The sequence below is a fragment of the Ptiloglossa arizonensis genome, chromosome 11, assembly GCF_051014685.1.
Source record: "Ptiloglossa arizonensis isolate GNS036 chromosome 11, iyPtiAriz1_principal, whole genome shotgun sequence".
NCBI classification, from domain to species: domain Eukaryota; kingdom Metazoa; phylum Arthropoda; class Insecta; order Hymenoptera; family Colletidae; genus Ptiloglossa; species Ptiloglossa arizonensis.
The window spans coordinates 7,930,581-7,955,462 of record NC_135058.1 but is presented as its reverse complement, the minus strand read 5'-3'; the positions used below and the strand labels follow the sequence as shown (position 1 = coordinate 7,955,462).

The following is a 24,882-nucleotide window of genomic DNA, read 5'->3' as shown; positions in this document are numbered from 1 at the left end:
AGAGACTGTCCAAGTCGAAGAGACTAACTTATTTTCAATTCTCATTCCAAACAAATTATAGCGAGAGTATTGCAAGGTCTTAACCAAGAGCGACAGAGTTTATGGCTCGAAGACCTCGTAGCTAAGGAGAATGTGAAAAACAATTTAAAAAATAGACGAGTTACAAGTCAGAATTAAAGTTGTCAAATAAACTTTATTAAACCCAAATATACAATAAATGTATTCTTACAATAAAATACCTCATTCATCGAACAATTTCACTGGAATATTCCTTTTCAGCAATCGCGAACGCGCAAAATTCGCCGATAAAAAATATGTGTCAAATGTACACAAAACTTAATCGTTGCTACCGCGAAAAATTGCCACGAGAAACGTCGACCGGCCGAATATTTTGCAATTCGTTGGGAAATAAAATACCAGAATTACGAACTGTTCGAATTTATTTTGTTTTTTAATTAACGGTACGGTAAGTCGTTATTTCGAGCACGTAAAAGCACAGAGACGATTAAATAATGCGCTTCTTTTAAAAACAACACTGTTTAATCCGAGAGCTTCGACTAAAATAAACGAAATTCGCGCAACATATGTAGATCCACCGGTTGACGCGATTAATGATAATTCACGATGTAAAGCGTATGTTAACAACGATCAATGACGGTACGCGACGTTGCATTAACACCGCGATATCTGTCGCGAATTAATTAAACAACCGTTGCGCGACATCCACGAAGTAAACAGCGAGCGCGAATAACTACGTATCGAAAGAATCGAACGGTGTTTAATACCGGGTAATTTGAATACCTATCGTCGTTTAACGTTACAGTTCGTTCACACGTTACGGTTTTTTGACCGATTCGTTCATTTCGTTGTATCGATAATGAGCAAAGGCATCGTTCGCACATATCTGCATTTTCGTCGCGTAGCCAATTCTCAAACATATAAATCGCGCGATAAACGATTACTCCATATTTTTAAACAATCGAATAAAACTTGAACAAAAGTCGATATTTGTATCCATTATTCATCACACGATAAATCTCTAATAACTTCAAGAAGTGACTTTTCTCCGAAAATTTGTCTACAACCAAGATGCAACGAAAACATCAATAATATACGAATATACGAGGGTTAATTTCTACCCCTTAAATTGAATTTAGACAACATTTTTAATTGTCATTTTTTTACACGTATTTCCACAAAAAATTCAACTCGACAAATATTCGCGAGACGTGTTACCCAAACGTACATCGAACAATGCACGTACTGTACTAGAAAATGATTCGAATTTTTAAAAACTGTGTTAAAAATGCTACGTATTGCTACGATATATACATATTTATACATATTCATAAATTGTCCATTTCCCTCCATTGAACCAACCTTTTTCTCCTACTAGATCGGATAATCCAGGGACCACTGTATTACAGGTATTACGCACCGCGGTGAATCGATCGATGCATATATTCGAGAGCCGCACGCGTGACAGAAATCCATAAACTGTGTAAACTGTACGTTCGATCGTTATCGACACAACGGAACAACCGAATCGGTGAAAAAACCGTGTATCGTGGGGAACGAGCCTGTCGTTACATCCGACACCGTTCATTATCGCACGCTTCGGCTCGTGTCGTTGAATCGTTTAAGAAACCGTTGCGCCGCGCGAGAAACGAATTCCGCTCCGCGAGAACGGTCGGGCGACGCGCGAAAAAGCTCAAGTCCCCAGCAGCTTCGGGGCATTCCGGAGGCGCAGACGGAACGATAACTCAAACACGGCTCTATTCATTCATGGCCGTTGTACGAAATGATATGGCAGCCAGCGGACCGGCTGATTTATGTATTACTCGCGCCGCGTTTCACCGCCTCCGAAGCACGGGGCGCACACGCGCGTACACACGCTCGTGAACGCTCGCGTTTATGTGTACGTATCTCGCGTCACCTTTGTCTCCGCGAGCGTGCACGCGCGTGTAAATGGATCTGCTAAACACGTGAGCGTGTACGCGATTCCGCGCGATCTACGAACCCGTCTACGTTCGGGTATCGCGCAGATGATCGTACACGTACGTAAAATATACTGTACCGAGCGAATCACATCCTCGCGAGCTACGCGCCGAGCGGGATAACGGAAACGGAAAGGGGGTCAGCGAAACACTGGCAAATGTTCGAACGATGTATCAAACGCAAAGTGCGCGGGAGATAAGAGCCCAGCAGCGGCGCACCGGACGAAAGAAAACGAAATGGCGGAGGAACGGGGCGATGTACGCGTTTAAATCGCCGGAGACACTACGAAATACTCGATAACCGTTTTCCAGACTCGAGAACGATATGTATAATTTCCCGTAGACGTAGGGTTTGTTGCTGATCGAAAAGTTTCAAAAATTAACAAACTACCGCGGGAATTTTGAATTGAGAACTCTTCTGCGCAGAGATCGTAAATCGTGAACGAATCGGAGTCATTGACTTGGAGTTAAGTTATTTCTCGTCATTGGTTGGATAGATATTTATAGGTTTTATTTTGCTTTCTTAATTTTTGTTGCTTCTGATTATTTTTCGGGTAAATAGTCGTTCAGAATTTCTTGGAATCTGTACAGTACTATTTAAAATTCTAGTACTATCTAAATCTAAACATTCTTCTGTAGAGTACTATATTTATGCACGGATTGGTATCAAAGATTTCCGTAATTTTATAAATTCTACACGAGGAATTTTATTGTATAATAGGATCTCTGTGGTCTCGATTCTGTTCGTTTCTCTTGTTCTACTCGTGTGCAATGTGACCTTTAACACCTACATGTAAGGATCTCTGATCGGTATAGGGTTGAGTGAGGGAGTTCTTGTCCTTCTCTTCAGTTTGTAGGAACTTGGCAACTTGTGATCTCCGTATAATACATGCTCCTGAAATTCGATTTCAACTGTCTGAGACACTGTATATTTTCCACATCCTCCTTGTTCCACTTGTCTCTGTGTTCAGTTTGCAGGGATTTGGCAATTTGCGATCTCTGCACAGCACGTACTATTTTTTTTACATTTTATTTGTCCCAGCAGAGATCTACTCCTTCCGATGGAAATTTTACAGACAATGCATTGAACTACTTAACGATTACACTGAATTGAACCGTAAATGAACATTTAATTCAAAGCCTTAGAAATAAGCGGAACCTTTGAGTTCTTGAACTCAGTTTAATGATTTTTTCGAATCACCTGCGGTCAACTTGCTCCTCGAGCATTTCGTGCTCGAATCGTAATTCGTTAACTCACGATCCACAAATTTATAAAGTGTCGTTGATCGATTCGAGAAAGCGTTACACACGAAATCCTAAAAACATTCCCAAAGAATCACCATTCTAAATGCTAACAGTGCGGTAGATTAACCGTGAGACTGGTTACCGGCCGGAAACGAAAATCATCGTTCCGCTTCGTGAGCTGCGAAGAGAAAGCTGTAATTACATGCGCGACATTCGGCAATCTGACACCTTGCGGTGCACAATTTACGATCACCGGCGCGTGAGTGTATACGCGCTCGATAATTTATCTTGCTCGAAGAATCGATGCACCGTAAATCCGCGAGATTTACCATCGAGTTCGATAGAACCGGAAATGTATAGTGCATAACTTCGAAAGAGAATATCATTCCGCGATAAATCACCGTGGAAGACCGAGGACACTCCTGGCGCGGAATTTACGGAAGAACACTCGCGCGATCGTGATCCATCCACGACGACGTGCAAGACTCGTCGTTGCTCGACGTCAAAATTCTCGTCGAGAAAAGAAAAAAGAAAAAAGAGAAGAAAAAAAGAAAAAAAAGCAAAGAAACGACAAAAAAGAAAACGTTGGTGACCGCAGATACGAGGAAAGGGAATTCTGGCTCGAACAGCGGTTCGCGTTGTTCGAGAGTCAGAATTTACGAGCAACGTCACCGCGCGTCGCGTCGCGTCGCGGTGCATACATTCAACGAATGCACTCGGAACGCGGTCGGTACGACGAGATCAGAAGGACACGCGCCTGCGTTTTTTTTTTTTTTTTTTTTATTTCTTTTTCTACGCTTCTGTTTTTCTTTTTTTTTTCATCTATTTCAGAAAAACGATCGCGAGACTGCACACACGGATCAGGGGAGCGTGTCGGCCCGCGTCGGTCATCGTCGAACGAACGAACCGAACCAAGGGTTGCGGCTAACTATACGGGCGTGTTTGCATCAATTACGGATCTTTTATTCTCATTTGGTCCGATACACCGAAAGATTGCAATTTATCGGCGCAACAATGCCTCGGCATTATTAATATCCATTAATCAGCCGACCTCCGGTTGCTGACGCGGGAAACAAGGCGCGCGTGAGGGGGCAGGAGGGGAAGGGGCGAGGTGGGCGAATCATTAGCCGCCGCGCGGATAGAAACGAGGAAAGGGAACGGAACAATACGTCCTGATGAACTGCAGGGAAATATGGAAGTATATTCTGGATCACGATTTCGCGTCGGATCGATGACACTCGAAATGAGAAATTCCGCGCCGCCCGTTCGAGAAAAAGTCCTCGTGAAATAGAAGCGGATACGCGCCGTTCGGTGCAAAATAAAAATCGGAGGAGAATTGATTTCCCTTTGACGTTGAAGCGCGTCTTGCACCGGAAGAGGAACCAAAATTACTATCCAGGGGAGAGTTAACGTATTTCACGGTACCGTTTCACGTGTTTCGGTTTTCGAGTTATCGTTTACTTTGCGTTTCGGAACGTTTTACGTTGTTTGCTCTAACGAAGATAGAATTGAGTGTAAATTTCTTCTCGAATCGTCTTTGCGTTGAATTTTCAAATTTTGTTCCACTTTCTTCCGTTGATTACATTAGCGACATGGTCGATGAAAAACACGAAAGTGAAATTCAGTAATGGAATATTTTAACGCGCGTTTGTAATGCATCTTTGTTGAATATCGTGCAGCGGGTAGAGAGAGATAAAAATTGGAAGAGGATTTGTTTTTTTTTTTTTTTTCTTAGAACGTAGAGCGTATAGAGCGCAGCGTACCCTCTCGTTCGAGCGTGTACAGTCGACGTGATTTATATTTGGAAGTTCGTGGACGGGAGAGTACGGGAACCGAAAATTGCTACGATCGAATCTCGAGATTCGACGAAAGACGAAAGTTACGAAGAGTCGAAAGATTCAAACTTCCCGGGCTCGTGTCGACTCTTGACAAATTACCGGTTGCTTTTCGACGTGTTATTCAATTCTCGTAAAATCTCCCAACAGTTGTCCATTCACGAGTGGAATATTCGACGACTGAAATGAAAAATTCCTTTTCTCGTCGAATCGATCCACGCGGATCGAACGTTTCCGACGAATCGGGGCGCGCGGAACGCGTATCGTGTTTACCACGATAATCGAATATTTTAGTAACGTTGATTAATATAATTACGTTAAACATTGCACCGATAACGCAACAACCCGGTACAAATATTCTCGATCAAGTTCCACGTACCGTGCATCGCGCATTAACCGCTCGGATTGTTCCTCGTAATTCTACGCTTGATTGCAGGTAGGACGATTGAACGAATAACAATACTGGTAACGCGCGGAGGGTAGAATTTATTCGAAAAAAAGTCCACCGCGATCCCTCTGGGCGTGACGTTTCCATCGAGGTTAACGCGCTTTCGCCACGACGAAGCCAAACTTTTCACCCTCGTTTCCGCCGGCCTGTTTCGCGAATCCCTGGAAGTTTTTAAAGAATCCATCGTAGCCGCGACGAGCGTCGTGACCTTTGGATTCCCGCTCGGCTTGGGAGTTCTTCCCCGTGGCCTGCTTACGGAGTGCCTCTTGCTCGAACCCCGAACCCTTGTCGCCACCCTTCTCGAACGTACCCTCGATGGCGATGTGTTTCTCGTTGTACCGGCCGTGTTTCTTCGAGTGTCCACCGTGATCGTCGTTATCGTAGAAATCGTGGTCCTTGTTGTACTCGTCTCTGTGATAAACGTTGCGAAATCCAACAGCTTTGGTGTCCACGTTACCTTTACCTGTTTTCCGGTAAGTCGAACCGTCGTGTCCCTCGACACGTTCCTCCTTACCGTTCGAATCGTCTTCGCGCTCGGAATTCGTCTTCCTTCTACCACCTGCCTCGCTGTACTCGGTTTTCTTCTTCTTCTTCAGTCGATCACCCTTTCTCCCTTTCTCGAAAGAAACCGTTCTCTCGCGTCCCCCTCTGCCCGCCTCGATCTCCGATTTCCGTTTCTTGGATACCTGTTGGCTACCCTTGGCTTGTCCCGTATTTCTCGACTCGGGAACGGTACTCAGACTCTGCGTCTCCGCGTACCTCAACTCCATGTGATCAACACCGGGTGACTCGACGCCGGCGTAATGAGCGGGCAGTATCTCGGCGTCCGGTTCCAAGGGCATCGTAACGAACTGCTTCGAGCGGGGCGATTTTATGGGGATCAACTTCCTCTCGAAACCAGACTCCTGGTGGAACTCGTCGGCGTACGTCGTTCTCGAATCTCGTCTCCTGTCGTCATCGATTCGAGAATCGTGGACGTTGGTTTGGTTTCCAGAGCTCGCGCACACGCAGAGAATCGCGCAAACGACCAGCCGACACACCCTCGAGGGCCTCATCTTCCTTCCACGGTATTTTGGCCCACTGGGCGCCAATCTCGAGTCTCGATACCACCTGTATTCATGCCAGGGAGCGAACAACCATGCGTAACGATCCTTCCAGGCGGACTGGCGCGCGGTGTAACGCGTTCGGATGCACTGCAATCACGCCGCCATAACTCCGCCACTTTTATATGTCGCCACGGCTCGCGATCCCGAGCGATCGCCTCTCGCCTCTCGGACCTGCGGAATCAATCTGGAAGGACGGATCGCGAATCCTTTCGACAATAGTCCGACCGCGCGATTTCACCGTGAAATTTTCGCAAGTGCGAGGTTCCCGCTGTGAAACGAACCTCTGCGATCGATCTTGGGCTCGATGATGTTGAACGGCCTTGAGGACTATGGACGAAGAGGTTGGGACATTTTTGACGTTATGTGAAATCGGTAATGTCGCTGTTCTTTGGCCGAGAATTGTAATTCATTCGAATGGTATGTATTTTGTTCGAGGAATTTTTATTGAGAACGATTTTAATAGGTGGATATATGTGGGTATCGATTTAGTCTCTGCTGATCGGCTTCGAGGACGATGAGTGGAGAGGATAGGAAATTTTTGGAATTTGGTAATATTTTTGGTGCTATTTTTTAAACGAATATTGCGATTTATTGGAATAGTATGTATTTTGTTCGAGGATCTTTTATTCAGAACTATTTTAATAGCTATTTTTTATTTAATTAGCGAGGAGAATGGATGGTGAAGTTTTTAAATTGTTCGAGCGTTTGGAAAACTTTTCAGAACTGTTCTTTGGATTTTTGTCACGAATGATTTTAATAGATATGGAAAAATATTTGCAATCTCTGCTGATCAGCCTTGAGATCGATGGGTGACGAGATTAGGAAATTGTCGAAGCGTTTAGAAATCTTGTTACTTTTGCGCTAGTTCTTGCACGAAAATGAACGGTACTATATGTTCATATCATTTATTGTCATTTATATATTGGTATTATTTTTCTTTAAAAAATATTCATTGATATTATTTAGTTTTTATTTTCTGTATTATGTGGAGACTCTTTTCACGAGCAACCTTTCGGATAGGATTAAAATTACGTGTACAAGATATTTTAAAAATATGGAGAAAAATTTTAGCAGACATTAGAGAATATAAAACAGAAAGAGAAGGTTTTAATAACCCATTTCACAGATATGAAAAATTCGTTTTACAAAAACATAATACTTTGTGATATCAGCTCTATTTATAAAAGGAATTTAAAATAGCGAATATTTATTTCAATGTATTATAAGTTAATCTACGACTTATTGATCACCGAATATTCAAGATTTTGATCATTTTACAGTACGGTATCTATAAACGTACAAATGTTTCTATGTAATATTCTACATATAAAATATTCTGTTAGAAATCATTTTGGATTCACAACCGAAAACAATAATCTACAGTTAATAAAATACTATCTTCACTGTACATTCAAATTGTACGGATAGATTACACAATATCAAAGAATTGACAGAAATTTATTATATTTCCTAAATGTCATCCACGAAAGAATGATCAGAAAAAATATTTCTTTTTAACCAAATGTATTCTTTCTGCGACCTACTATCGATTCGACCAATGGTTCTTTTACGTTCGATACAACAATTCATATTTCTTACAAATTTGTAACAAACTGAGAATTTCGTTACGTAAGGCAATAACTTTCTTTTAAATAAATGGTTGCGCGGAGCCGAGTGCAATTAGATTCATCTTACTTTCTGTGTCCACGGATTCGACTAGACCCGTGTTTTTAAAATGACAAAAGATCCTCCGTTCGATTTTGCGGAATCGATCAACCATCACCGATCGGGTAGAAATAATCGCTTCTCGAATCGACGTCGACGCCCATTTCACGCTACCGGGTACAAGTTTGTGCAACTGGATCGTACAAGAGCGATCTTACGAGCAGTTAAATCTCCTCCACTTCGAATTGCATTGTATATTCTATTGCTCCGTGGTCGAAAGTAGATCCCCGAGTAAAAACATCGAATCGCGTTTCAAACTTTCCAATAACTTCGACATACTCTTACGAAGTAACGTTTTACTACGATCCTGTCTTCGCAGCTAAGTATTAGATCATAAACGAGGTCGAATCAACACCGTCGATGCTTTAAATTCGTAGCTAAATGTTCTATAAATATATTGCGCAAATTTAATCGGAATATACGTCGCTCGAGTCTTCATAATGTTCAATATATATATTGCAAAAGCTGACCCATAATCCGAAGTTACAAGTACAAGTTACAAGGAACAAAGTTTTCGTGCTGAAAGAATGTAAATGTACTCCCACCGTCTGGGTGTAATCACGAACGCCATAGAAAATCTACCAACGATTGTTAAGCTAAACTGACGAAGACCACCACAAAAGTTACGGAATGGTTGATTAAACTGTGCACGAGGCTAAAAATATTAAAGCAACGTGTCCAGGACTAGGAAACACTCTAAACTCGTCGAACGCTAACTATTCTCGCAATTTACATTTACGGTAAAAAAGACTACATTACCCCAAACAAAAAGGTATAACACTCTCTGGTATCGCTCAGCGTTCCCGTAAAGAAAACCTATCTTGGTAAATTACCAGTTCGAATACTCCTATTAGTACATCCATAGACTGTCGTCACCGTGATTCAGGATCGCGTGAATCGTGACGAAACGATTCCCCAAAAATGTTCCTCCAACACGGATCGTTGTTCCAGCTACCGAGGTCTCGGTTACGCAAATCCCGTTTCCAGAGGCAAGTAGAGCAACGCTGTCAATAACACGGCGTACTTGAATTATCGAGCTCGACCGTGGAATGCCGAGTTCCACTCTACGATCCCTTATTCGCTGGCCACGAATCGCGTTACTCGTGTGTGTATATAAAGCAATGCCGCCGATTGATAGACGGACCAGTGTGGAGTCCGATCGAGCGCGGAGAAATAACACTCGAGCTCGCGGCGAACGATATTCCGGTGTGTACGCAGCGACATGTTTTCGATGGCTGCGGTGGTGTGCGCGTTGCTACTGGTCAGCGGGAACGATGCAGACTCGGTGACGAGCACCGCCAAGTCGAAGACCGCGGATCTCGAGGGTATGGCCAGTGGATACGCGTACGGTCAGCAACAGGGTCTTCCGGTCTACTACGTGCGATACACCAATCACGTAAGCGGACGCCACTATCGTGCACCGGACACCGCCGTGCAGTACGTTGTAGGCGCTGTTACACCTGTTGCACGTGCTGCTCCTGCAACAGCGTCGTTTCTGCTCCCCTACGCGTCCGCGGATGTTTCGCAGGGGGCCAAACAACTTCCTCTGAAGGCTGTCGATCGCGTTCAGCACGTGGACGTGCATTTCGAGAAACCACGCGCCCCGTATTATACCTCTGGAAAGATAAACGCGAAGGAAGTTCCTCTCTTGCGTCCGTACCCGACACTAGATGTTTCGCAAGGTAGCAAACAGATCGATAGCGAAATTGGTGGTCGTGGAGGGTCGGTCCAGCGCGCAAATGAGCATTTTGAGAAACCACGCGCTCCGTATTACGTTCCTGGTGAGATAAGCTCGAAGCAAGTCCCTCGTACGCTTCCCTACGCGGACGTTTCGTACGCGAGCGAACAGCTTCACGGTGGAACTGGTGACCGTGGAGACCAGGGATCGGTTCACCATGCGAATGTACCCATCGAGGAGCTACACGCTGGAGAAAAACAGCTCCATGGAAGTACAGATCGCAAAGGACCGGTTCAACACGTATCCTCTGAGGAGCCACGCGCACCGTATTACGTTCCTGGGAAGATAACCGTGAACGAGGTCCCTATTCGTCTCGATAAAGACGATGGAACGCGCAACACGGTCGTGGAGGATCACCAGGACGACGAGAGCGACGACAGCAACGAGGACCGTGAACAGGAGGACGAGTACAGCGACGAGGAAATTCACGGTGGAGATCATCCGGAGCGGACGAAGTTCAACGATAGTTACGATGCCAAGGGTGAATCCCAAGGCGATGGAAGTTCTTCCTTCGAAGTTGGAGGTGGTGAGAACCACGTGTCCGAGGAGCACAGCCAACACGGGAAGAAAGGTAACAAGGGTTACAAAAAGTATAAAGAATTTAGCGAAGGAGAGCACAGCGGGCTGGATAACGAAAGCCAGCGAGGTAAGTTCGTTACTTGTTCAACGGTTGGAACATCGTCTGATCGATGGACAATTTCTAGGTTACCACAGCGAGGAAAGTAAAGGCGACAAGGGACACGCGGACGAAGCGGAGGAGTACGGTTCGCGCGAAGAAGCGGATAGCGGCGAAGTGGGCAACGATTGGGGACACTCGTCGTACAGCAAGAAAGGGCAGAAAACCAACGGTTTTCGCAATGTCTATAGCAAAGACGAGTACAAGAAGGTGACGGATTTCTACGATGATGACCATAAGAAGGGTCATTTCGTTAAGTACGGGGATTTCGACGAAGGTTACAAAGCGGTCGAAGGTGACTTCGAGAAAGCCGGCCATCGATCTTCGGGGAACGAGCACTGGGATCGCGGCAAGAAAGGATACCACGACAAAGGGCATCGAGAAACTCAGGATCAAGGTCGAGCGACCGTAGAGGACGAGAAATCGTATCGCGAGAATCGCGCGAATTACGACGCCGAAGAGGATTACAAGCGGGACGAGGCGCGCAGCTATCGTAAAGATTCCGATCGTCGTTGATCGTTGTTCGATCGTTTCGTTTGTTGTTTTATATTTGTCGCAACGTACGTAATAAAAATGCACGTAACGATTACATACTCTTCCCTGATATAATTTCCTGTAATTGAACGATGTTGAAACTCTCTTCGTGAGAAATGGCGGCAGATTTACTCAAAGAACGAAGGAACATTGTTTTCCGCTGAAATAATATTTCGTTCGACGATTGCTTGTAAAAATAACTCGAACGATTTACAGAATCGATCATCGACTATTTTTCTTACCGAATTACGCAAATTGGAAAAGAGTGTACACATCGTAAGCGATCGTACGATTACGCAGATGGAAATTACACCGGTTGCTTTTAAACCTAACCTCAATTTCTTCCGCGAGTCTACCGCCTAACCTATCGCTATCGCAATAGCAACACTCGTGTACCGATCGAACGAGGTGACTGTCCTGGAAAGTGTTACTAACCTGATTTTTTGCGACGACTAGTGTAACGTAGCATGTCCGGTACAAAAAGTTGAAGTCATTGAACTATTACAAGAGTCACAGACAGGTGACGAGCGATCGACTCGTCCAACGTCGTGAGACGTGTTGCCAAACCAAGGTGTTGAAATATTCGAAATACGTCCAAGTATTTGTTAATGTTTAACATTCCGTGAAAAGATCTCGTCCAGTTCGTCGACCTGATCCAAATCGACTCTTAGAGTAAATTCAACAGTTGACGAATCATTTCAAAAGTTTGTATCGATAGTTGAAAAAAAGTATATTTCAAAAGTGATTTGCGAGTATATTGTTAAAATTCCTAAATGTTCGGTCTTCGTTTCTGGAAGAATAGTTTCTTAACAACTAATTCCTAAAATGTCTCGATATCGGTACAAGTACAACCCTTCGTATACCAACCAACAGAGTACGCACACGGTCCTCGTCCAGTTCCAACTTACAAAAAAGAATAAAGGAAAGTGTCCTACCCGTCGTATACGATATGACTTTCCAAAATACGTTTATTTCGATCGAGATACAAAGATCAACGTAACGCAACGTTCAACAAAACATAACAACGAATCAACGACCATCTTAATGTCCCTTCTTGAATCCCCAGGACTTGTGATCGTCGTGTCCCCCTTTCTTCCCGTGGCTGGAATGATGACTGTGGTGCTCGTCGTGACCACCCTCGCTCTTGTGGCCCTTGTCGTCGTGATGGTGGTGTCCCTTCTCGAAGTGACCCTTCTTCCCGTAATGGTCCTCGTGATCGCCGTGATCGTGATGACCTTTCTTGAAGTGTCCGCCCTTCTTGTGCCCGTGCTCGTGATGGTGGCCACCGTGATCCTCGTGGTGTCCGGAATCGTGGTGTTCGTCGAAGAACTCGTTGTCCTTTTTGAACTCGTCCAGTTTGTGTACCTCGTGGTGACCTTTGGTGTTGTGCCCTTTGCCGTAGTGGCCCTCCTCGTGGAATTTGTGTCCCTTCTCGCCCTTCTCGCCCTTGTGGTGCTCGGAGTAGTAGCCGTCGTCGTGGTGATGACCTTTCTTGTGACCCTCGTCCTCCTCGTAGTGGCCTTTGTGCTCGTCTTTGTCGTGGTGGCCCTTTTCTCCTTTGTCGTGATGGTGGGAGGACTTGTAACCTTTGTCGCCTTTGTCACCGTGTTGGGAGTGATGGTCCGAGTGGTGTTCCTCGCCGCCACCTTTCTCGTGATGATGGCCCGTTGCTGCCGCCGCTAGATCATCGTACTCCTTGGCGATCTCGCGGCCAGCCGTCAGACACTGACAGACGATGTACGAGAACAGCAGGCAAATCGCGAGGCGGGACTTCATTGCGGTGGGGCGCTTGTCGGCTCGGAATTGGACCAGTGGCACCGAAACGCTCGGCTCCGGTGTTGCTTTCGGTATGATTAATCCCGGTCACCACGCTCGGATTATATATCGGACGGGGAATAATCGCGATATTAAGGAAGCAGCGGGGCTCTTTCCTGGCTCGTTGGCGGCGCGACGACAACGTTGCGAAAGTAACGTCTCCTTAACCCAGCCTGGTCCGCAATTCGTCGATTTCAGTCGATCCGGTGCCGTCGATCGAAACCGTTACGCAACCGTCGATCGAAATCGCCGACTCTCTACCCGACACTGCTTCCATCGGTGTGTAAACAATGGTCTCTCTCTTTCTTCGTCGGGTTTTTTTGCCCCGATTGTGCGTCGTTACGTAGCGACACGACGATGGCGAGATCCCGAGATGCAGGATGATCGATTTCGACAAGTCGAACCGAGAGGAATATTTTTCAAGGGGTTAAAATACCTTGCCAGGTTCGGTTTACTTGGTTTAGAATTGGAAAGATATTTTCTCAAATTTTGGAAAGTAGAAATATTAGACAGTTTGGCCGTGTACTTGTTGTTTTATAGGGACAGTAACGTTATTTATAAGAGTACAAGTATCAGAGAGTTCGAAGCTTCGGTTACCAGTAACCACCGTGTTTCAGCATATTGTGTATTGCATTGTAGAAATCTTCTGGAGAGTTTCAGCAAGCATTTGTTTAAACTTTGTATCGTTTTTCAGAGGGTTGAAACGTTTAAAATACAAAGTACGAATATTTTTTCCCAATGATTTTTCCGTGTATATTGAGTATCGAAGAAATCATTTTGGTAGGATAGAAAGAGTGAAACGTTATTTTTAAGGTCTATGGTATTTCGTATAAGTCAATCATGGTAATACCGTACTAAGTACTTCGAAATTGTTGGCACTTAGAATCGAAGAATGATTTCCAATCGTGTCTTTTTATCGATCGAAAATGATTTTTCTTCGGCTCGGAATATTTTGAAACCCAATGGGCAAATTGTACCAACTTGTATCGCGACGTTCGGTCAATAAGGGTTACTTTGATTCAATTCCTCGTAACTGGGAAGTGTCCGTTGCCAGTGGATCATCGATCCCATTGTGACACGGGAGGAAATAGATAACGCAGTATTTATTGACACGAATGCTTTCCTCGTTCGTAAACCGCAAAACAAAACGAACCGACTGCGCCCCTTTTATGGAATTTCTCGACACGGTCGGTCTCCTCGTCTAACGCCCGTCGAACGTAATCATGGTGTATTTTCATCCAAAACTGGTTCGATTCAATCCGTTACAAAAATGCTTCGATCCGATTGAACATTACCCGGTGGAATCCTCTCGAAGGAAATAGAAATCTCCGCGAAAAATAAGGAACGGCTCGGGTTTAATTATCGAACGAAAGCGAGAAACTATCGCACAGTTGCGCAAAGAAATTCGGTGAACGGTGAAAACACTATTTTCGTATTACAAACCGACCGTCAGTTTGTTTTGTAATACGCTTGATACCGTAATCTACCGGTTACAATTGATTGACTTTTTACCGGACCTCGATTTATCGAGCAGTTTGTTTGTGAACTTTCTACGTTTCGCGCAACGTACGATTAATTTAGTCCACTGGTTAATCGGTTCTAGAGAAACGAATTCCTTTGTGTTCAAATGTGGCTTAAAAAACGTGTGTCTTCGTCGCGACATGGATAATATACACCGATCGGTGTTCAACGTCCGAGACGAGCGTCATCGTTCGGAAGCAACCTCCTTGCGACGATATGGGCCACGAGACGGTGACGTTTACGAAATAAGGATCACCGTGCTCTAGGAGCGAGTAGCTGCTCGAAGGAACGAAAGCGATTACGTATAAAACGGCGGTATGACGGCCGGTATATAAGCTTTGCGTTATAGCGACGTGATCAGTCGATAGCACTCGTTGGACCACAAGGTACCGAACTATGGCGAAAAGTTCGTGGCTCTGCCTCGGCCTGGCCGTGATCTGCACGATCGTCTCCCTTTCCACGGCGAGGGAGCTGAGGAACAAAAGGGACCTGGTGATGGCAGCCAGCCATCACGGCCACCACCATGAGGAGGGCGGTGGCCACGATCATCATGGCTACCATGGCGAGGAACACGGCGAGAAGGGCGAGAAAGGTTACAAGAGCCATCATCATCACGACAAGGGCGATCACGGCCATTACGGCAAGGACCACGACGAGGGCCACCACGAGGAACACGGTGGACACAAAAAGGGCCATCACAACGAACACGGTGAACACGGGGAGCACCACGAGCACGAGCACGGACACAAGGGCGAGAAGTTCGGTCACAAGAAGGGCCACAAGAAGGGCGAGAAGACCCACGGTTATCACCACAAAGCGCACAAGGACGAGTATCACAAGGAGCACAAGTTCTACGACGATTATCACAAAGGTGGTCACCACGAGAAACACGGGAACCATCACGGGCATCACGAGAGCAAAGACGGCCATCACAAGAAAGGTGGACACCATCATTCCGGACACCACGAGGACCATCACGGGAAGAAAGGTCATTTCGATAAGGGGCATTACGACGAAGATCATAAGGGATACCACGGCAAACACGGATTCGACGAACATCACTCGCATCACGAGGATTACGGGAAGAAGAACGAACATCACGGTGGAAAGAAACATGGATATTCGAGCGGCGATGGCGGCGGCCACGGTGGAGGAGGCGGTGGCGGCGGTGGTCACGGTGGCGGTGGCCATGGTGGAGGTGGCCACGGTGGTGGCGGCGGCGGTGGTGGTGGACATTATGGTCGTTGAGACACCCCAAACGATGCGATGATACTTTGTCATTTTGTTTTCCTTTTTTTTAATTTTATCGTTGATTAATTTTAGGCACTGCGATGCAAATTGTCATGTACCATGTTTTTGTTTAAAAGATTAAAGTGTCTCCAACAATTACATTTTCTCGTACTTGGTGTAACCTGATTTCCCCTGGTGTACGGTTTGTGGTCTAGTATCGATAGAACCTACTTTCAGAACCATTAAACATGGATTTTATTTTATATAATACAACGGTAGATTAAATAGTAAGATACCTACCGTAACTGTAATCGATTTCTGATTAATTCTGTTCATTTTTTATTTGTTCGAAAATATGTCTCATCTAAAATGCAGATACATAGGAATTTAATATCATTGGAAATATTAACGTTGAATATGAATGTATTTAAACCGGGTGAAATATTTTATAAATGTTATAGGGTGGGAAGTGGCTTCTTGATGTTTTCATTAAAAATCGTATTGTTACATGTTTTATACATACCAAATGAATTGCTAACGAAGTTAAATTTTACAATTGCGATAAAGGAAATATAAAATATTGCATATTAATTTTACAATTAAAATTTATTTCGTATTTCTCATCAATTTTTTTGAAGTATATTTTACGATCGGGTTTTGGCGTAATAATCCATAATTTAAACAGGAAATGTGCGAATTAGAAGCTCGGAAAAAGGTTAAATTTATAGGGTAGCCTTTTAAGTAAGAAAATTTTACAAATTAAAATATTAATTTACGATTAAGACTACGTTCCGAAGAAAGGAACAACGGATTTTAATTTACGAAATATAATATTAACACATTTTCATTTAACCGAACCTGTATTCGTGTATTTAACGAACCCTGTACTGTACAATATAATTACACGCAGTGCTCCTTTAAACAGGTATATAATTATTTCACCGCAAAATGGTGTAGCTATATTATATTACCATAGAAAGTCTACCATAAGACAAAATTCCAATCATCGTACGCTACAATGGGAGCCCCTTTTCTCAAATAAATGACGTAAAATTGAATTAAAAATCGACGTATTTAAAGATTAATGTCATTTATTCGACCGAGAGAAAACTCTTCCGCCATATGTTTCCCTTACGAATGATTTAAACGCTCAAATTTCCAATCGTTGAAAGTAACGATAGGACCGAGTACGTGGGACGCATTTTTATTTCCACATATTTTACATATTGAATTCATCGATATTTATACGCGGTAGTAATAACAATAAAGTCGAATGTAATCAATGGCAACGTTGTTTGACTACCATAAAATCGTAAAATGTTTCGATAAAATCTCGATGAATGCAACCTCGATAACCGCACGAGTACCTCGTTCGTTGCATTCCATCGAATTGAAAGAGACGATCGGTTAGCGACGAGTGGAAACGAAGATGAAAGTAACAGGTAGAAATCATGGTATTATACCATAGAGTTACCCCGATACTCGCACGAGTTTCGACAGTTGCACGAATATTCAATTTCGTCTGCCAACATCGAGATTCCACTGTACGAATATCCGGTAGAATCTCTCCCACCGAGTCGAAATTTTTCATCGTCTTCGCTATAACTATACTCTCACGGATCGAATATTACAAACGATAAATTCTTCACACTTCCTTCCATTCCCACGTTATGTTTCTTTCTCCTTAATCGTTCGACAACCGAGTTAAAAACACGACAGACACGTAGTCATAACGAGGCGCAAAAGAATCCGTGACAAAACCCGTTAACAAACGATTCGCATTGCGCAAATCGAATTTATATAATTCCTCGGGCGGGAAATGTCCCGGTGGCAAAACACACGAATCGACGATAACGCTTTAAGGCCCCGTAACACGTGGCAAATGTGTTCGTCGGCACGATTTAGGCCAGAAATCGCGCCATTATACTCTCTCCCTTCACAGACGTTCTCGAAGCATTAGCAACGTTTTGCACGTTTTTCCTAACCCGGACCAACGGTGCATAGAGGTGCCACAGGTGAAAGACATATAAAAGTTGGATCTTCGCATATCCGCATCATATTGGCCGGAGCAGCTATTACGTTGGTTGTAATATCCGCAGTTCGCCCACTTGCTCGACAGAGGTATAACTATTCCGAAAGAACGTTCGCGAACGAATATCCAGCACTGGCTGCCTCGTGGATGTACGACTGCGTGAATACCGCGAACACGTGTAACCGGTTCACAGGTAAATTACAAGGGTTGCTTTTCCGCGATACTCGCGAAACCGTGGTCGTCACTCGCGCGGAATCGAGTGCACGATTTTTCCATGAAAAATCGATCGAGTTTCTCGCGACAGAATTTTCTTCTTGCGACCGAGTTTCACTTTCGTCGGGACTTTTCTTCTCGCTGTTCCAAGTGTTTTCGACAAGTGTGTCGTCTGCTGTGTCCTTTTAAAAAGTATATATACATAATAAAAGTCTCTGAAAATACTACACTTTCAAATTATTCGTATTCGAACACTGTGCAAAATATAAAGTTGTAAAGATACGAACGTTCGGATACTCAGCTTCGAGTCATTGAAACTGAAATTATTTCGATCTCTGTACGATACGATTCTCGAATCTTACAAATACCCCGCGTACCTGTACACCGATATTTCGCGCGTTAAAATTTCCAAGAAAAATTACCGTTTGAATAAACATCCATCGGTGACGGGAAGAGACCTTTCGATCGATATGCACTTGGTAGATAAATGGGTATATATTTTCCAATCAGCAGGTCGGAATCACCGCACCATAGATACACATCTGCGCCCTCTTTGAAGGCGGGAACTCGGCCAGCGGAAAATTAAAGAAAACCGATATGTTTGCCGTACGTGGAATTCCATCGGTCATGATACTTCTGGCAATTTTGGCGCCCGGTAGCTTCGCGACTGGTATAAATTACGGGGATCTGGAAACAGAGGCCAGCTCCCACAGCTTCCGTTACGAGGTGGGCGATGGCGGCGATCGTCAATCCGGTCACGAAGATCAACACGGTGATCGCGCCGGCAGTGGCTACAAAGGTTACCACGACGTCGAAGAAATTGGCAGAGGTCGTCACGATCTGAACAAAGACCAGGGTAGCTACGCGCAAAATGGCGGCGAGAACGAGCATCACGATCACGAAGACGGATATTACGACGAGTACCACGGGAGCGTGGAGGGCGGTAAGGGCGAGACGTTTCACGAGAAAGCTCACTATGGAAAGGGACACAACACCCACGGTCACCACGAGGTGAAGAATCTGGACGAGTTCGAGAACCACAAAGACTTCCACGACGAAAACTACGAATCCGACTTCGACGAGCAAGATGGCGGCCATTACGACGATTACGCGCGTGGAAAGGGCGGACGTCACAAGCAAGGACATTACGATCACGGTGAACACAAGGGTGATCACGGAAAGAAGGGTTACCACGCGAAGGGACATTATAGCAACGATCACAAGGGATTCAGAGACAACGACGATCGCGAGGATCGTTATTACAACGATTATCGTAGCGGAGAAACAGCTGCGTCCGACGCTGGAAAGAAGTGGGTGTACAAGACCGGTCATTAAGCGCGATTATTAAGCGGTGGGGATTTTTTACAGACGTATTTACATCGTTCTCGTCGCGTGGAAATTTTTCTATCGATTAAACGATACGTACGTTACCGGTTAATTCGACACTCGTGAAACACGGTTATCGTTTTTCGTGAATTATTCGCCCGTCAATAGAGGGACAACGGAACGAAATCAATCGGACGCGAAGGTTTCGAAAATTCCTGCAAACTAAGAGCCGATATTTAGCGCGAAAATCAGAATCTAAATGCGAACGAATAATTAATGGAACGGAGACAACCACGGGCCAGAAATTTCGTGAAATATTAAATTATTCGATAATGCAGTCTTTACATTGCATTCTTCTCGCCATTAAGCTCCCGCATAAATTATTATTATCGAAAATGGATTTTAATACGGGGGAAATTCCGCGTAAACCGCAGCCTGAAATCATATTGCTCGTCACTGCCATAAATTCCTTTGCTTATTAATAAATTCCCAATAGTGTCCCATTTGTTCATCAAGTAATCGGTATTAATCACGTCGATGAATGAAACATGTCTTTAATATCGTTCATTTACGCTAAAGCGTTGATCCGTCGTTGGTTTAACGAATTTTTAGGAAAATTCTATCCACGGAATATGCTTACGAATTTAAACGAATTGAAATACGGTAAATTGGAATGCGCGTGTTCCGCGTCGATTGTACGAGGGCTCCTTTTATAATTCGGCGAAGTTACGGAAAACGAGGAACCGGAACAAAACAATCGGTACGCGTGTTCGCACAGGAACGCGCAAAATTGAAACGAGGCTTTATAAAATCAACAATTAAATCCGGTCAATTTCCAGTTTTGATAAACACGCTTATTGGCGCGCAATGCGCGCAAATTTCCTCGCTGTTCGGTAAAGCCGCGGAAAAACGAAACGAGACGGCGAAACGGCGTACACGTGTTCCCACGGTGGTTGTTTAAAATTTCAACGCATCGTAATAAATTTTTACGGTCCGTCTGACGAGAAAATCGAGGACATAAACGCGCAGCTATACGTATCCGTGCCCGTAAGTATTAAAATGCTTATCGAGGGTGAAATGTAAAAAGAAAAACCGTTAAAAAATTGTCAAACGACTCGAAGGAATGTTCCATTAGTCGATATTTTCCACCACGAATTAATCGTACGTTATATATGGAAACAGTATCTCAGAATAGAAACCGAATAAAAATTAAATCCTTTAGTATAGAAAATAATATACAAATCTTTTCGTCCCGGCGATAAAAATAAATTTCCCACCTAACGAATCGTACTGTTGCCTCAATTATCGTGTCTGTCTCGAAAAGAACCGAGAATACATAATATTATTTACTGTACAAAGTAATCACAGGTCCAAGACCAATTTACTTCCCCTATATTATTCCCAACAATAGTTAGAGTATTCAAAAGTCACTAATTGCGACATTTATAATTATATACATTAACCATTTGTATACCATACTCGTCCTTTTTGGATCATTCTTATCGTGTACCATAGTATGTACGTTTGTGCGCGTGTGTCTGCTGCTGATCCCCAGTCCTTGTGAAAACATTTCAAACACGCGTTGAGAATCATTTTCTGAATCATACGTTAAACTATCAACCGTCCAAAGTGTGCATACAAGCATTATCGAAGATTATTAAACCTCTGCAACCACCACCAACGACAAGTGTTCAAACCAGAAACCCATACCCCTACAAGTACCGGCATAAAATTTTCACCGATTAACCCTCGTCGAACATTTCCATAAAGAATCACCGTGTGTGGAAATCCTCGCGAAAGTGTCCCGTTGGCTGGTATTCGTACGCGTGTTCCCGCTCTCTCCGTTCATTTTCTTTTCACGCGCGGAACAACGCGACGCGGAGAGCTCTCTCGCGACTCAGCGCGGCGTGGAACCGGTTTGATTAACGATTCCGCCCCCTCGACAAATGAAATTGCCGTGGCCATTTGTGGGTCTATCTAGACGGGGATTCCGGTGCACTGGACACGGATTAACGGAGCTTTATACGGTTCTTTTAGGGCGTGTAGGGCTCGGAAGGGGTGGATGTTGCCGGTGCTCGTGATCACGGTTACCCGTTCTCGGGCCGGAGATTGCGTACAAGCGGTGGGGGATCTACTTGAAATTCTCTGGCGTGTGACAATTCCGCCGCGACCACCGCGCGTACACCCCCTCTCCGTACACCGTAACACCGTTGGCCATTGTTCTATTCCATGATGCACGTACGTGTGGCTGGCTTAATTAATCTAATTGGAGTGGTCGCGCGACTGGCAAAAGAAAAGAAGGAACTCGACGCCGTTGCAGCCGTTGCCGCCGTTGCCGCCGCCGGGGGCGGAGTACTGGAAGAAGCATACACGTGCAGAGCGGCGTGTTAAAGGGGCCGTAAGCATCCCAAGGCCCGTCTCGTGCCTTCGATCGATCGCGCAATAATTCTGTCGTTCGGCCAAATTAATGAGAACACTCGAGAGCCCGCCGATGCGCGCGTCTCGAGACCGTCGGCGTGATAGGAACAACGGGAAAAATTAACCGGGTCCCGATCGCTCTGGAACGAGAACGAGCACTCCTCGAACAAGGGTGGGAACCGGGTAGGGGGGCGGATACTCTCGTCGCGCTTCGTTTGTTTCGGGAAAATACGATATTAATGATTTATCGGTTCGAGTGGCGTTACGCTCGCGGCTCGAGTATCGGCTCGTTGTCGGAATTAGCCCAATTATCGCGAATCGAACGCACGATGGATACACGGAAGAAAAGAAACAGTCAGCGAGAGGAGGGGCGCAACATTTTGCGAAAGGTTCGCGAAATTTAACGTTACGTTTTACGATGCCGACGATCGACACTTACGCTCGAGAGTGATATCGCGAATACAGATCGTACGAAATGAACAGTTCGTTTCGCGGGGCCCAGTTGCGAATTAAACGAATTACATTGCGAATGCTTTACCGAGATTTTCAGAGACAAGACGAAAGGTATTGGGGTTTTTTTTTTTGTGGGCGAAAGATTTTTTATTTTTACCGTAGCGTACAGTTTGGATTCTTTCGATACGGTGAAGTACTATATCTCACGAAGAAGCGAAGGTGTGAGAATTTTTCAGACGTTGTTGTAAATAATTTCCCCACTTTCTTTCGTACGATGTAACTTTCCTCGAGAACATTTTCTTGGAACTATTAGACGCTCGTGAGATATTCTACCGAGTTGAGATAAGGTAGACTCGTGTAAACAGAAAGTATTTCTTGCATAAGGACGAATTGTGAAAAGTTATAGATTGAATACAGTAAGGACGATGAATCGAAACATCTCGACGAACGAATAAACCTAACAAACCGTGTCAACGCACGTGTAACAATTACATTCGAAAGAACGTTTTTTCTTTAACCGCGACAACGAACAATTGTCAACGTACAATCCTTTTCCCTCGATCGTGTCGAACGAAAGAAACTTCTCCTTTGGCGAACCGGAAACAAGGGGAGTGCTCTGGACTTCTTTCGATAAATTCGATTGTCTTCGATAAATGCTTTCTTTTTCACTTAACCGACCGCACCCTGGGTCCGTGCGATTGATTAGTTGCACATCGGTAATTTATCTTCTTCTTCCACCAACGAAGATGTTCCAGCAATTGCCACGTTTAATTTGGGCCGTTCGACATCGTTCGCCTTTTCTTGCTGGAACTTTCGTATCTCGGAACTTGTTTGCCGCTACATGGGTATAAATTGAATCGATTCGAGGAAAAACGGAGGAAACTTGCCAGTGTTTCGACGATCTCCTTTTCACCATCAAACGCATTGACGAGTATTCGATGATCAATCCGTTCGAATCATTTCACGTCACTGTGAGACATTAAAGTCGTACGTAGACCATAACTCGGATGTTGCAATGTGTGTGCAAAATTTCGATGCAAAATATTTAGTACTTATGGTATAATTTCTTACGATTTTTTAAAAGGTGCTGTGTATTTTTTTTTTAATTTCGGGCATTTAAATACGATTACGAACGAGTTAACTTTGCGAGTAAAGAAACCACCCTATTGATTTCGTAAATATATTTCTAGTATCCTTCAATTTATACTCGGTTGAATATGCGATACTCGTACTTCTATTTCATTCGTTTTTCTTAAATATATTGCATTAATATTAAACATTTTTCAAATGCGACTCCGCGTAATATTACGAACCAGTGAACAGGTAATACCGTAAAATATTAACGAATGTTATCTCAGCTTCGGGTAACCGCAGCGTTCCATAGGGGACGTACTTTTCCATTTTATATATCGCCGGTGTATACCGAGAGATTATACAAATTCATAAATATCGCCTGCGATGGTAAGCGTTCCATAAACTGAAAAAAAAAAACACTAATCCGAGCTGAACTAATCTTTTCCAAAGTATAGAAAACTTTCGAACGATCGTTTTCCGATTAATTTTCGGATTCGTTTCTCCCGAGTGGGTGTATCGATAAAAAGAAGAATAAATTAAAGTTCTTCAGACTCTTTCGCACCTATCGACAAGCCATCGCGTCGTGAACGTCTGGTAGAAAATGTCGGCAAGTCACGCGGCAGTTAACGCGCGTTAAGGGTTGAATTTTAACATTTCCACTTAAGAGACACGATCGTGGTCCCTGTTTCCCTTCCAGCATCAACGTTCTCTAGACACGTTGTACCAACTAGCGAACTACTTGCTCAGACCTTGCCCAGAGTCTGACGTATTAATTCCCCAGATATCGCGGGAACGTCGCTTTCTGGATAATTCGCAGGGGAATGGTGTAAACGTGCGAGTCGTTCCACGATACCCGGTAACCGGTCTTGTTTTAATGAAATCGAGTCGCGAACGAAGCTGCTAATAGAGTTTACACCGACACGCAAGTTGAGGGTAAGGAGGACTTAGTATGCCAGACGGGGACAATGGGAAGCGTTTAAATTAAAGGGAACGTGTGAATTCCGACTGTGACGGACGAAAAGGCGCGTCGAGAATACGAAAATATGTATAGCACACGGACCGTACGTTTTCAAGCCGGTCTGGCTCTGTCGCGGACGAAAATACGAAACGAAGCTGGAAAATTCAACGACGACAATGTACACCCGCGGCCTATTTTCCGCGCCAGAACGCACGAGCCGTCGCATTTTAATTCTATCTTCTCTAATGGATCCTTCGAATCGAGGTTCCTGTATTTAGACGCAGATACATTTTGGTCAACGTGTTCCGACTCGAGCTACTTTCAAGTTTCAAAGGTTCTGCTTTTTTTTTGTTTTTTTTTTTATCTCAAGGGAACTCTTCAATGGAATTTTTTCGTTACGCTTCTATCTTGGATTGAGAGCTGAGAAGTTAAATCGAAAATCAGTGTCTAGATATCATTGGGATGTAATGTGAGTTATAAGGGATGTCTGAGCGATTTAAATTTACTCGTCGAAAGAATTTACTTTCAAGGGAGTCTC

The 24,882-nt window shown here is 44.3% G+C and overlaps 4 protein-coding genes across 4 annotated transcripts; 2 read left to right on the top strand and 2 right to left on the bottom strand.

The window, feature by feature from the left end:
• Nucleotides 1–5,617: 5,617 nt before the first annotated feature.
• LOC143152574 (uncharacterized) lies at nucleotides 5,618–6,580 on the bottom strand. The gene has a single exon (XM_076322873.1). The coding sequence runs from the start codon at nucleotides 6,578–6,580 to the stop codon at nucleotides 5,618–5,620; it is 963 nt and encodes a 320-aa protein (XP_076178988.1).
• A 2,998-nt stretch (nucleotides 6,581–9,578) lies between these two features.
• On the top strand, nucleotides 9,579–11,286 carry LOC143152573 (uncharacterized). The gene is made up of 2 exons (XM_076322872.1): nucleotides 9,579–10,740; nucleotides 10,799–11,286. Exons 1-2 carry the CDS (start codon nucleotides 9,579–9,581, stop codon nucleotides 11,284–11,286), a joined length of 1,650 nt encoding a protein of 549 aa, XP_076178987.1.
• A 1,059-nt stretch (nucleotides 11,287–12,345) lies between these two features.
• On the bottom strand, nucleotides 12,346–13,080 carry LOC143152847 (uncharacterized). The gene has a single exon (XM_076323407.1). The coding sequence runs from the start codon at nucleotides 13,078–13,080 to the stop codon at nucleotides 12,346–12,348; it is 735 nt and encodes a 244-aa protein (XP_076179522.1).
• A 1,956-nt stretch (nucleotides 13,081–15,036) lies between these two features.
• LOC143152572 (uncharacterized) lies at nucleotides 15,037–15,888 on the top strand. The gene has a single exon (XM_076322871.1). It carries the CDS (start codon nucleotides 15,037–15,039, stop codon nucleotides 15,886–15,888), a length of 852 nt encoding a protein of 283 aa, XP_076178986.1.
• The last annotated feature ends 8,994 nt before the right edge of the window (nucleotides 15,889–24,882 follow it).

Excerpts from the sequence above, each read along its gene's own strand:
- LOC143152574 (XM_076322873.1), bottom strand. The coding sequence starts at position 6,580 with ATGAGGCCCTCGAGGGTGTGTCGGCTGGTCGTTTGCGCGATTCTCTGC.
- LOC143152573 (XM_076322872.1), top strand. The coding sequence starts at position 9,579 with ATGTTTTCGATGGCTGCGGTGGTGTGCGCGTTGCTACTGGTCAGCGGG. Across the intron at positions 10,741-10,798 it reads GGATAACGAAAGCCAGCGAG|GTTACCACAGCGAGGAAAGT; the intron begins GTAAGTTCGTTA and ends GACAATTTCTAG.
- LOC143152847 (XM_076323407.1), bottom strand. The coding sequence starts at position 13,080 with ATGAAGTCCCGCCTCGCGATTTGCCTGCTGTTCTCGTACATCGTCTGT.
- LOC143152572 (XM_076322871.1), top strand. The coding sequence starts at position 15,037 with ATGGCGAAAAGTTCGTGGCTCTGCCTCGGCCTGGCCGTGATCTGCACG.